Source organism: Dama dama, chromosome 23, assembly GCF_033118175.1.
Source record: "Dama dama isolate Ldn47 chromosome 23, ASM3311817v1, whole genome shotgun sequence".
In the NCBI taxonomy this organism is placed as follows: Eukaryota; Metazoa; Chordata; class Mammalia; order Artiodactyla; family Cervidae; genus Dama; species Dama dama.
The window spans coordinates 37535601-37550065 of record NC_083703.1 but is presented as its reverse complement, the minus strand read 5'-3'; the positions used below and the strand labels follow the sequence as shown (position 1 = coordinate 37550065).

The 14465-nt window shown below is 38.1% G+C and overlaps 1 protein-coding gene across 2 annotated transcripts in view; it reads left to right on the top strand.

Moving 5' to 3' along the window:
• RAB18 (RAB18, member RAS oncogene family) overlaps nt 1–14465 on the top strand; it is a 36377-nt gene extending 21912 nt beyond the window's left edge. For both annotated transcript variants that reach the window (XM_061126388.1, XM_061126389.1), the window contains 3 exons: nt 1593–1711; nt 1786–1852; nt 4929–14465. In XM_061126388.1, the coding sequence (XP_060982371.1) occupies nt 1593–1711; nt 1786–1852; nt 4929–5104 (362 nt within the window). In that variant the 3' untranslated portion in view covers nt 5105–14465. The remainder of the gene's footprint in view (nt 1–1592; nt 1712–1785; nt 1853–4928) is intronic.

The window sequence follows — 14465 nt, the reverse complement described above, 5'->3', positions numbered from 1 at the left end:
CTGATTTTCCTGTTTGTGAAGGTCAGTAACTTTTTGCTTTATTTTTCTTTAGGGCTGCTTTTATGTGACTTTAATTTATATTAACTTTATGTAATATTAGGGAATATTTAAACTTTTCAAATTTTGTTTTCTTTGTCTAGCAATTGAAAAATAAAGATCAGAACCATGTAATAAGAAGTGGTTTGGTTTTAATGCATTTTCCCGAAAGAAAATACATAGAAGCATTTTTAAAAGTACAGCCTAAAAACTGCTTACCTATATTAAAACACCTCTATTATTTATTTGGGTTAAAAGCACGTGTTGATGAGTACATAAGTGAGGACCCAGTCCTTGTGTTGTTTATCTGTCTTAGAGTATTACCAAAAACTTATCTTCAGTTAGCAGCTTACTGATATTTACTGCCAGATTATAATGGAAGGAGTGTTGGTTGCTTAGTGGAATCTGTTTTATTAGTCTTGAAAAATAGCTCAAAGCACTTAATGCTATTGATTTATAATCACACAGAACTTAAAAAGCAAATGTGGATTTTTGGTATAATTTGTTGAAAAGTGCTTGTTCTTAATATTGCTGGGAAACTGTCTAAAATGAATACTGTTCAACTGTAGGGAGAGACCTCATTTTATATCACAACTTGTGAGGCTTTGGTTTCATTTCTGTTAATTTGACAGTGACTCTCTCGGTTTTGGTTCAGTATCTCCTAAGTTTAGAAAACGCTTTAACAGATTATTTCATATAATGCAGAGTGATGAACATGTAAACAGAGGAAGACAGTCAGGGCTCCACCCACTGACTTTCTTTTGTATTTTGTGTTGAGGTATAGTCAGTTAACAACGCTGTGATAGTTTCAGGTGGTCAAGGGGCTCGGCCATACATACACATGTACCAATTCTCCCCTAAACTTGCCTCCTCTCCAAGGCTGCCACGTAACATTGAGCGGAGTTCCCTGTGCTATACAGTAGGTCCTCATTGCCCACCCTCTAACTTTACGTATGTTTTCAAGTTTGCAAACTCTGGTGCTTGTGAGAAATAAGTTAATGGGTTCACAGATGTTTAAATTTTAATTTTTTTTTTAATTTTGCCACAGATTTGAGTCTAAATACCTTTTAGCTTTTAGACAAACCTATTTTCTTATTGGGCTTCCCTTGTGACTCAGCTGGTAAAGAATCCACCTGCAATGTGGGAGTGCAGACCTGGGTTTGATCCCTAGGTTGGGAAGATCCCCTGGAACAGGGAAAGGCTACCCACTCCAGTATTCTGGCCTGGAGAATTCCATGGACTGTATAGTTCATGGGATCGCAGAGTCGGATATGACTGAGCGCCTTTCACTTTCTTTTTTTTTTTTATTGTTATGAAGACAGCTATTTCATTTCTCTAACAGCATATGTTAATTAAACTGAAGTATATATAAATGCATTTTTTTTTAAAAGACACTTGTTTCTTCCATCTGGATCAGTGGACATTGATTTTTAAAGCATTAACAGCTTAAAAAAACAGACTTGCCTATAATGTCAGTTCCTAGTACATATCAGAAATATAATGTCATTGCTTTTTGCTTTTGATATTTATTTAATAAATGATTCTTTTTATTTCAGTTTATGATGTCACAAGAAGAGACACCTTTGTTAAACTGGATAATTGGTTAAATGAGTTGGAAACATACTGCACGAGAAATGACATAGTAAACATGCTAGTTGGAAATAAAATTGATAAGGTGAGAAGTCAGACACTTGGCAGTTTGGCTGTATATTTTGATAGCTTTTCTTAATCTTTGCACTTATCTTTTAGGAAAATCGTGAAGTTGATAGAAATGAAGGCCTGAAATTTGCACGAAAGCATTCCATGTTATTTATAGGTACGTGTGTGAATATTTATCTTTTCATTATTAATGAAAGTTTTTAAATGGAGTTTCTGTTAAATTCTTCTCTTTATGAACCATAAAAATTATGTATTTAGTTCATAGCAGTGCTATAAAACTAGCTAACTGTAGAACTATGTTCCTTATTTTTCCCTCTGTAAAAAAGAATAGGATCAATGTGAGGTTGTATGGAGCACAGCACATGATTCTCTCCTCCTTTGACCTAGTGCTGTAGGCGTGCACACCTGCTGGGCCATGTCCTGGTGGCACCACCATTGTCAGAAATGCTGCGTTTGAGGCCCTAACCCATAGGTTCCGAATTAGAATCTGCATTCTAACAAGATGTGATTTGTATCATGCTAATATTGGGGAAGCACTGTAGAGCAAGGGTTGGCAAGCTACAGCCTGGACCAGATCTGGCCCCACCATTTGTAAGGAAGCACACCGTGCCCATGCCCCACCACCTGCATTATTGTCTGTGGCTGCCCTTGTGCTTCGTGGCAGAGGTGAGTCATTACAGTGGAAACAATATGGCATCACCACCCAAAATGTTTACTCTCTAGCCACTTACAGAAAAAGTTGATTGACCCCTTGTCCAGCAAAGTGGACTGGCAGTATCACTTGGGAGCTTTTAAAAATTACAACTCTCTGGGCCTTACTTATGACAGGTCTGAAACAGAGCCTTGAAGGCAGTTTATAAAACACCCTAGCTGGTTCTGATGTGAAGCCAGCTTTAAGAATCACTGTTTTCACTGTTCCCCACTGTATGAACCTAGTAGGAATCAGGAAATGGAAATGGGAGAACATCATATATGGATAGAAGTGGGGTGGTACAAATGGAAAGTGTAGGAAGTTTTAGAATGGGCTTGTGTAGTACTGCTGCTGCTTACTTGCTAGGTGTCTTCCATTTCTATATATTAGTTTGTTCAATTAATATCTATTGAACACAGAATAGAACAATGAACAAAATGGTCCAACTCTCTGCCCTCAGGGAACTTACTTACATTCCAGTATGGGAAGCAGACTGGAATTCATAACTAGTTCTCTGCATGAAATAAAATGGTGTAAGGGGAGAGAATGACGGGGGGCGGGGGATAAGGAAACGTTCTTAGAGAGAACACCATTTGAGCAAGATTTCATGGTATGAAGATCTAGATAGAGAGCATCTTATTCCTGAGGCAAGAACCACTGTAGTGTGTCCAAGAAACAGGAGAAAGCTTGTGGACTGGAACAGAGTGTGTTGGAGGAAAGGTTGGTGATGATGGAAGTTAGTGTTGGACTTCCTAGGATATGGTAAAGAAATGAATTGTATTTCAAGTGTGGTAGAAAGCATGGGAGTAGTGCTGTGGTTTGATATTCTTTTAAGAAGATTCATTTGACCATAAGAAGCAGAAGCAAGAGGCCAAGTGCTTACAGTGACCTCAATGGGTAATGCTGGGGGCGCTGACTGCAGTGGGCAGTAGTGGTGGTGGAAAGTTGGCAGACCCAGGAGACACTTTGAGGGTAAAGCTGTCAGGTGGATAGGTTGGGGGTGCGGGGTAAGGAAAGAGCAATCCAAGATGGGCTCAGGTCTGTGGCGTGGGCAACTAGGTGAATGGTGATGCCGTAAGTAAGATGTGGAAGGTCAAGACAAGAACAGGTTTATGCAGAGGAACAGGGACCCAAGATTTCTGCTTAGACATAAGAATGAACTGTCTTTGAGACAATGAGTGGACATCGTGGTCATTGGCATTTAGGTGGCATTGATAGTCATGAGATTGGAGCAGTCACTACAAGAAAAGCTGGATAGAAAAGGGCTAAAGATTGAACCCTGGGGTACTCCAACAGTTAGAAGTCAGCAGAAGGGGAGGTGCCAGTGAGTAAGGTTGTGAACGGTGTGCCAGTGGGAGGAGCGCCAGGAGTGTTGAGCTGTCTTGGAAGTCAAGTGGACAAAGTATTTAAAGGAGAAAAGTGACCAGCTGTATCAAATGCTGCAAGATGTCAAATAAGAAAAGGACATTGGATTTGACAAGCTAGTGGGTATTGGTCATCTTTAAAAGAACAGTTTCCATGGAGTGGTGTAATCAAAAGCCTAATTAGATTAGTTTGAAGAAAAATTGGAGAAAAAGTGGTAACAACTTCTATAGATAACTCTATCACTGTTTTGTTTTAGAAGAGAGTGGAAAAAGTAGGTGGCTACTAGAGGACAAGTGGGCTGGAGGGCGGGTTGGTTAGTCACGGGGTGAGTGATTAATAAGATGGACAGTAATTTTGGTGGGCTTTCAAGCTGGTTGGTATATAATCCAGTAGAGTGGGTACACGATCCTTCAGTGAATGAGGGTTGGGATCCCGGGAAGTAGACAGAAGGATGGCCCCGGCCGGCAGCCAGGATGGTTCGCCCATCGTAACAGAAGTGAAGGCAAAGCCTAAAGACAATGCGGGTAGGTTGGTCAATCTGTTAGTGGCGTGATCAGTAGTTCTTGCCAGATTGTTTCTGCTTTTCCCAGTGTAGAGCTGGATCATCAGCTGAGGTAGAGTAGCTTTAAGATGAAAACATAAAATAGTCATCAGACTGGGAAAAAGTCAGTGGGGAAACACAAGATGAGAGAGCAGTCCTGAGTATCCACATGGGTCTCCTGAGCATAAATTGAAAATGGAACTAGTGTTCACAGTTTGTACATCACTTATCCAACCACCTGTTTGTTGCAGGCACAGAACAACCAGATTAATTGTTTTAACTTGGAGCTTAAATTTTCTTATTCTAAAATGGGAATGATATCTGCTTCAGAGGCTAATTTAAGAACTAAACAAAAAATTAAGAACTTTGGCACACTTAAGGATATTTGAGTAGGGTGTTAAAATTTACAATTCTGCCACGAAATCTTGAGCTTATATACCACTAATCTTATGGATAGAATTTAAATAGCTTAACTTTGAGAGTTGCAGGAGATTCAGTAATATTAAACCTGTGGGGAGAAACCATATATATAAAAATATATTGTCTGCTGATATTTCTGCTGTAATAGTTTTCCAGAAAAACATAGAAATATGACTAAAAGAGAATATACTCTTGACGTTTTTCCTTGAATTTCAGAGGCAAGTGCAAAAACCTGTGATGGTGTACAGTGTGCTTTTGAGGAACTTGTTGAAAAGATCATTCAGACCCCTGGACTGTGGGAAAGTGAGAACCAGAATAAAGGCGTCAAGCTGACACCCAGGGAAGAAGGCCAAGGAGGCGGAGCGTGTGGTGGTTACTGTTCTGTGTTATAAACTCTGGGAGACACCATCTCTTGCGAATTTGATCAGATAATGTCATCTTTCTGTATATAAACTCTCTAACTGCTATTTTAGGGACCTTGCAGTTTGCACATATTTGTTTTGTATCATGGCAGTAAATATTTGTGAGAAAGCCCACTCATTGACTTTTCCAGGTAAAACGTAAGCATGCAGTTTGCAATCTGCAGTTTTTTATGTAACATAAAATAGGTGTACCTTTATAAGTACATTTGATTTTATGATTTACATTCATCATGTGATTTTTTAAAAATCCACCTCTCTAGTATATGTCGATACAAAGTCTAGTTTTGGTCTCCTTTTTGCTTAAATACTTATCAATTACTGAATTAATTGGTATTGTAGAACCCCCAGGACCACTGGGAGATACACAGATGTCATCAAACCTGGCAGATTTCCCTTCAGGACTAACAAAGAGCATGATTCCACAGCTTTCCTAGGATGTTCGCTGACGGATTCTCTTTAGTACTAAGCAAAATCCTCTTTGCAGGATGTGATTGAGGCCAATTTATAATTAAATCCCGTTTGTTCTGATGATACTTCTGAAGTAGCATTAATATGTTAAAGCAGTTTGGTCTTCCTTGACTTCAAGAGTAGCTCATTGCTTAGCTGGAGTTTTAATTCTGTGATGTGTACATGGCTTCATGAGCCTCTGTGCAGCATTTTGGGTTGTGTGGTGTTTGACAGAATGGCAATAAGGTTCCCCCATTTTGGTTTCAGAAGGACAGGAGTAGTATGTTTATGTAACTCATGTAGCACTTACCACCTTTAAAACCAACACCTTTTCCCATAAATGTTGGTGGTGTTTGTTCCGGTACTTCAATTATAGCTTGTGTAATGTTAATGAATATCTATATCTTATGACTTCCATAAATGACTAGTTGATATTAAAAAACATATTTCTGTGTTTTGAGGGTTGGGGGAAAAAACACTAAACTATAATTTGAGAAAGGCATATTGCTTCCAGATTTCGATGTATATGGGAAAATACTGTTGCAGTGAAAATCTTGGTACAAACTTGTACAGACTAATAAATCTTTTACACAGTATTCAGTTTTGTAACCTCCTGCTATTGTACATTGTATATTTTTTTCACTCATGTATTATTTAATATACATTGATCTCTGCTATTTTAAGTTTCCAGATAAGTAATTTGCCCTTTCAGGCAGGCCACTTTAATACCACTCAGTAAGATTAATAAGAAATACTAATTTCTGGGCGGTTTGTTCTCTATATACAGTTGCAAACGATAAACATTTTTGTGGGTCACCTTTACAATGCCTGTGATAATAGACTGAAATGTATATCTTCACATAAAAGAAAATCTTAACATTCTACGTGGTTCACACTTGTTAGATTGTATTACATGGGATTAAAGGTTTTATGCGTTGGATATGTTTTTACAAAAGATGAAACATATACTACTTTAATGTTAGAGAAAGATAGCTAACACATGTACTTATGATTTGTTGTTACATTAAAACTGTAGATTTGTATATTTATGTGGTTTCTGTATTGACATTACTGTTTATTGCTGTTTGCTCCTTGAGCCATAGAATATTCTTCCTATGCATTGGATTGTCTTTATTTGGTCAGAATTTGGATACATATGAGTCACTTAACCTTTAACAACTAATTTTGTTTGACTTATATTGTAACTTTTTATAGTTTTTTAATAAATCTAGCCTGCTTTCCCTAGATGCATTTGTGCAGGAATATTATACATTTCCTTGTTACTCCCATCAGCTGAGGAAGTCCTGAATATTATACTACTTCCTATATTCTGTAGGAATATAGCATATAGATTTTATATATATATATAAAACTCTTGTTGCAAGAGTTACTCTTGTTGCAAGCTTCTTGTTTCATAGTGTAGGTTTTCTAAATGAAGTAGTTGTAATAGCTAAAAATTGTCACTTAAATAACAGGATTTTGTCAGTTCTTCATTTCTCAGTCATTTGAAGTTGAGTGCCTTTTGCAGATGGGGCAAATTAGAATGATTAGAAGTTAGGCTACCCACTCCAGTATTCTTGGGCTTCCCTTGTGGTTCAGCTGGTAAAGAATCCGTCTGCAATACAGGAGACCTGGGTTCGATCCCTGGGTTGGGAAGATCCCCTGGAGAAGGGAAAGACTACCCACTCCAGTATTCTGGCCTGGAGGATACCATGGACTATATAGTCCATATATGGGGTTGTAAAGAGTCAGACACGACTGAGCAGCTTCCACTTCACTTCATTCTGAATTCTGGGAATACTCATATAGAGCTAAACAAACAAATAACTTCGGTTTATATTAAGAGGGATAGTTAACATTTATTGAAGCTTCCTTGGTGTCAGGCCCTGTTCTAAGTGCTGGTTTATCTCATTAAACCTCACAGCAACCTTAAGAGATTGGTTGGTACTGCTATTATGCCCATTTCAAAGATGAAAATAATGAAATATGAATATTTTAAGGAACTTCCCAAAGATCACAAAGCTAATCAGTGAGAGGTGGATTCCAGTCAAGGCATCTTCACTCCTGAGCCCATGCTCTTAACAACCGCTCCCTTTGCTATGGCTAGTTACTAGCTTTCTGTTTTTTTGTTTTGTTTTGTTTTTTAAATCTCAAACCAATTTTTTAATCTTTCCTTTAAATCTCCCTCCATATGTGTCTTGTGTTTTTTTTCCTTTATTTTTATTAGTTGGAGGCTAATTACTTTACAATATTGTAGTGGTTTTTCTGTTTTAAAATAGGAGGTTTATCATTCTTTTGTTATGTGTAATAGGTGTATTTCAGATTTTTTGGTTATAGAGTAAATCCCATTGATGTAAACCAACTGTGTAAGTCATTTTACCTCAAAGTTAGTAGGGTAGGTGGTCCCCTGGTTCTTTTACCTCCTCATGGTGGAATGAAAATCTTTGGCCTAGAAAAGTCAGAACTTATGGCACCTTAATTTCCTGTTTATAATTGGACATGAGAAAAGTTATTAAATCTGGGAACAGCCTTTTGCTCAAAATCTAGGGGGTGTTTTCATTTCAGGTACTCAGCTGCCATGTACAAATTCATACTTGACTTTCTAATTGAACATAGTGGAATTGGTCTTGATTTTGATTCATTGTGATTCATGTACTCAAATACACATGATTACATGATTCTGTTCCAAGTGTGGGATAACACAGACCTACCTCATATCTATAATATATTTAAATACAATTTAATGTGTATTTTTTTCTGATTTTCAAATGAAGTGGGATAATCCTCTCGATCCTATAGGTTGTAGGTCTTTTCAGTATTCAAGCCTTATGCTTCTATATTTTGAGGTTCATTTCATCAGTCATACTTAGGAGATTTTTGTGTCCTTCATTTATTTTCCCTGGTTAGAGATGGGAATAAGATAATTTAATCAGTTTTAGATGATTTTATACTAGTTCTGACCCCAGCTATGCTGAGGGTAATCAGCTATAGATTTCATCTTGGGTTTTGTCTAGAAATGTTGGAGAAAGAGAACGGAAAGAGTAAGCCAAGTCAAGATTTGGAGATAAGGAATATAGACTTACCCAGAAATATCTTGGCGGGGGGGGGAGGGGGGGGGCGGGGACGGTTTGTTGTTCTTGTTCTTTTCTTTTTAATAGGAACATCTGTCAGGTTGGAGGAAAGGAAACATGACTCAAGTTCTGTTACATTAAGTTTTACTATTTGTTGGCTAGCCTTTTGTTTCATTGCCTCTTAGTTACAGCTGTTTTGTCACAGACATTTCCAATAGTGGTTGAGCTTTTATTTTTCATGGGGCCTGCTCCCTCACCGTCTCTCTCACATACAAGCAGTGTCTTTTTCTTTCATTAACCTGATAAATAACAAAAGTATGCAATTTTATTGTATTTCTTTGATTACTAGTGTGGTTGAGCACTTCTAGTATTTCATCAGATATTTGTATTATCTTCTTTTATTCCTTTTTCATGTTATATTGGTGTCGCCCATCCAGCATCCACGTCATTCTCAAAGTACCATCCCCTTTTTCTTTGGATAACGGCCCTCCGTCACTCACGCAGTTTGGATGGGATTGTCACACCGTCAGCTTTAGAGCTGACCTGGTTCTCTTAAACCAGTGCCACTTGCCCCACTCCCCCCAGTACATGGTTCACGGATGGGTGACAGACTCAGATCAAGCCACTTAGTTACAGCATGTTGGCTAAGCCTCCCTCGGGAACTGCAGAAGGCGACACTTTGTTGGAGATAATGTGGGGTGATAACTCTGAACTTGCTGTAGCCAGTTTTTCTGATTTAAAGGAGCCAGCTTGAGGGCTGTACTAAGAAAAGGAAAGGGAGTCTGAGTTGGGGCCTTGATGAAGTCTGGAGCGTCTGGATCAAACTGCACCTGAAGTTAGCCTTACTTCTGGACTTCTCACTTATGTGAGCCAATAATATCTCTTTTTGTTTAAGCCAGTTTGAGTTGAATTTTTTTTTTTTTTAATCAAAGGTATGATGTGGTGTATACTGTCTTTGTAGGGATCTTCCTACATGGGGTTCATTCAGTGTGTTGATCACTATCACTTGAAAAGCTATTATTCTTAAATAACTTAATATTTTAGTGGGGTTACTTTCATATGTATTTTTTGTGGATATATATACATGTATCTCGGAGAAGGCAATGGCTCCCCACTCCAGTACTCTTGCCTGGAAAATCCCATGGACGGAGGAGCCTGGTAGGCTGCGGTCCGTGGGGTCTCGAAGAGTCGGGACATGACTGACTGACTTCACTTTCACTTTTCACTTTTATGTGTTGGAGAAGGAAATGGCAACCCACTCCAGTGTTCTTGCCTGGAGAATCCCAGGGATGGGGTCGCACAGTCGGACACGACTGAAGTGACTTAACAGCAAAGGCAGCATACATGTATCTAATTTTAAGGCAAAGGAAAAGAGAGTGGCAGAGGATGAGATGGTTAGAGAGCATGACTGACTCAATGGACATGAACTTGAACAAACTCCGGGAGATAGTGGAGGACAGGAAAGCCTGGCTTGCTGCAGTCCGTGGGATCACAAAGAGTCGGACACGACTCAGCAACTGAACAACAACAATATAATTTTGAGGGCTTACTTCATAGGGTCTCGGTTTTTTTTTGGTTTAATTTCCTCTGTCATCCTAACACTCACTGTCCCACTTTCCTCCCTGAGATAATCATTGTTACAATCTGGCATGTGTATCCTTTCTGCTATATGCATTATTTTACTCTTGATATTTTACAAAAATGAGATTATCTGTATATTCTTCTCTTCATATTGCTGTTCTTACCTAACGGTAGATTCTGAAAATCCCTTCAAGCCAATTTGGATGCATCTAGCATCTATTTCAGCTCCCCAGGTGGCGCTAGTGGTAAAGAATCTGCCAATGCAGGAGACAGGAGATTCATGGTTTGATCCCTTGGTTGGGAAGATCCTCTGGAGGAGGGCATAACAATCCACTCAAATATTCTTGCCTGGGAAATTCCATGGACAGAGGAGCCTGGTGGGCTACAGTCCATGGGGCTGCAAAGAGACAATTGAGCATACACAGCATCTGTTTCAGTGATTTTGCAATATTAATATTCGATGCTGTGGATTATCACAGTTTACTTATAAATCATTCCTCTAGTATTGGGCATTTACGTTGTTTCCGTTTTTGCCTTTGCAGATGGTGCTGCAATAAATATCCTTGTATGTATACCTTTTTGTTTCTATAGGATCTAACTTCTAAGAGTTGGATCTATTGGCCAAAGAAAATTTATTTTTTCATTTTGACGTGTCTTGTAAATTGCTTTCCAAAAATCTGTAACAATTTACATTTCTACTAGCAGTATATAAGGATATTCCCCCCTGCATTCACCATGAGGAGCAGGAGGTGTCCTCAAGTTTTAAATTTTGCCACTTTGATATTTGTAAGATGTTAGCTTACATTAGTTTGCATTTTCTGTAGAGCATTTTTTCATATTTGGAGTTGCTCTTTTTTGGAATGATTATTCATATCCTTTGCCAATTTTTCTATTCAGTTTTCTGATTTTGTGATGTTTATGAGCTCTTTATATAGCACAGCTACTAACCCATGTATTTAAGTTTTAAGCGTTTGTTTCTAACCCAGTGTTTGCTTTTCAGCTTGTTTATGCTGTGTTTTTTCTTAAAACTTTTTAAAATATTTTATTGTATCTTTTGGGTTCCTCAGCTCTTAGACTGTACATGCAATCTCCTTAACCTCTTCTGAGGCTTAGTTTTTTCTTTTTAAACCTTTACTACCACTACAATATTATAAAGTAATTAGCCTCCAACTAATAAAAATAAATGGGGGGAAAAAAAAAAACCTTTACTAACTTAGAGTTCACTTTTGCTTATGACACAAGGTAGGGAACCATCTTGTATTTCATATGGGAGCCAGCACTTCCCCACTGAGCTGAAATACTCATTTTGCCCTCGATAAAATTCATGTAAGTAGTGGAGTCTACTGTGGCCTTCTATTTTAGTGTCTCTTCACCAAGGAAGGTTATGGATTTTAGTGTGTCTAATTTTCTTTAATCCTGTGTGTTTGATTTATGCTTTAAAAGCATTCTAGAAGGGCTTTGAAGGTTTCATCAGATGACTCCAGAGGCCCGGCAAAACCAAGGTTTTCATGGTAGTGGCTCTATAATATGTTCATGACTGATAAGGCAGGTTCTTTCTCATTCTTTTTCAATTTGTTTTTTTACATATGATTCCTTCATTTTATCCTTTGCCCGTTTTTCCTTTTTGTGGTCTCTTTTTTTAACAGAGGAGTCCTTTATAAAATGTGATATGAGTACTAATCTTTTGTCACTAATATATATTGCTGAAGTCTCAAAATTAATGGTTTGTCTTTTGAATTTGTTTGAAAAGTATGTAATTAAAAAAAATTTTAAGTAAAAATTTAATTATAAAAACTAGAATTCTTATTGGAATCACTTGGTAAATATTTCTATGTTAATTATGAGAAAACTGATAATCTAATGGTAAGACTTGCCCTTAGGAAATGAGATACCTTTCTATTCAGAGTTTATGCTATTTTTATATTTATACTTTTCTTTACATAGGTTCTGAACCTTCTTTTTAAAAACTATTCCTAAAAACTTTTTTTTTTAATGTGAATAGAGTTGGTCTTCTAATTTTGGAATCTATGTAGTTGATGCTAATAAGGAAAAGCTATTAACTTTCCTGTCTATCCAGCTGACTAATCAATTTGGTACTTTGTTTTAAAAATAAGATTTCTTTAGTTTTCTAGGTAAAATAGCGAAAATATAATTTGTAATTTTGTCATCGTTCAATTGCTAAGTCATGTCAGACTCTTTGCAACCCCGTGGACTATAGCACACCAGACTTCCCTGCCCTCCACTATCTCCTGAAGTTTGCTCAAGTTCATGTCCATTGAGTTGGTGATGCGCTCTAACCATCTCATCCTCTGCCATTCTCTTCTCCTTTTGCCTTCAAAATTGCCTTAAAATTGTAATTTTAATACACATATATATTTAGAGGAAATTATAGCCATCTGTTTCATTTCTAATACCATTTTGAATTTGTTTTCTGACAAAGTGGAGGAAACCTCCCATTTCACAACCGCTGCTAAGGTCTGCAACCTTTCATTCAGTTCCTCGATAAGCCCTCCCAGCCCCCTCCCAGGCCAGGGCTCTTCTTAGGCAGGCCAAGCTCTCCCTCAGGGCCACCATTTTCTGCTTTTTTCATATGCAGTCATAGACTGGACTGTCGTTTCTATTGATGCCAGCTTCATGTCTTGCAAGATTCATGAGCTTGAGGGTTCTTTTTCTACATGCTGAAATAATTTTAAAAATGGGTATTGCCTGTTTTTTTAATTATTATTTTAATTAGAGGCTAATTACTTTACAATATTGTAGTGGTTTTTGCCATACATTGATATGAGTCAGCCATGGGTGTGCATGTGGCCCCTGTCCTGAACGCCCCTCCCACCTCCCTCCCCATCCCATCCCTCAGGGTCGTCCCAGTGCACCAGCCCTGAGCACCCTGTCTCATGCATCAAACCTATACTGGCGATCTGTTTCACATATGGTAATATACATGTTTCAGTGCTATTCTCTCAAATCATCCCACCCTCGCCTTCTCCCACAGAGTCCAAAAGACTGTTCTATACATCTGTGTCTCTTGCTGTCTCGCATATAGGGTCATTGTTTATTGCACGTTTCCTAGACTTGGGTCTCAGTTTGTTCAAATTGAAAATGAGATAATAATTGTCTCAACACTTTCTAGGTTTGTTCTGAGCACTAAATGAGTTAATATAAAGCGCAACGGTGCACTTCAGTACATTTGTGAAGGTGAAAATCGCTCAGTCGTGTCTGACCCCATGGACTGTATATTCTCCAGGCCAGAATACTGGAGTGGGTAACCTTTCCCTTCTCCAAGGGATCTTCCCAACCCAGGGATTGAACCCAGGGGTCCCACATTGCAGGCAGATTCTTTACCAGCTGAGTAACAGTACGTTTAATCTGTTAGTAATAATAGCGTAGTTGGTGATGGACAGGGAAGCCTGGCGTGCTACAGTCCTTGGGATCACAGAGTCGGACACAACTGAGTGACTGAACTGAATAATAGCATATCGTGGTTATTGGTCTTCTCAGTTTTTCTATTCCTAAGTCAGTTTTTATAATTAATGTAGAGAAAACAAAGTTTGGGGGGGGGGTTGTTTTTTTTCCTTTGGAGGTTTAAAATTTTTCTGAAACAAAATTGGATATACTCACTTGAAAATTAGTTTTTTAAGGTTATGGTTTCTCATTACACATGTGTATATGTATATTTTCCTTTTTTCTTCAGCAAGTGCTTTTTCTCTGTGGTCTTTTTAACAAGAAGAAAAGTAGTATAGAACAGTGAACTGGAAATGAATGATACTATGATTTCCAAGGAGAGCCATTAAGTGCAAATGAGGTATCTGTTGAAAATGCTGCCAGGTTCCCTGCATTGTGGAGTCCCGGATGTTGTCAGCCTACCTCACATCAGGCTCTAAGGCATCTTGTGCATCCCAGACTCTGAAGTCCAAACCTGCCACCACATCAGGAAACGGTCCAGACTCCTGGCCATGAGGCAGTTGTCCTTTTGAGATTCATGTACCTTCAGCCACATTTTCTTCACTAGGAATTTTAAGCTTCTTAAATATTCCTGTGTCATACTCATACCACCTTTTTTTAAGGTTAAAAAACACAAGCAACATCCAAGTTTTCTCTAAAACAACACTAATAAATGTCACAGTGCTGGGTAGATACCATAACCATGTACATTAATAAACAAGTCTGTTAATGTACCTCTTGCACAGTTCACTGTTCATTAATAGAAGTACAAATAAACGATTCTTACAGAA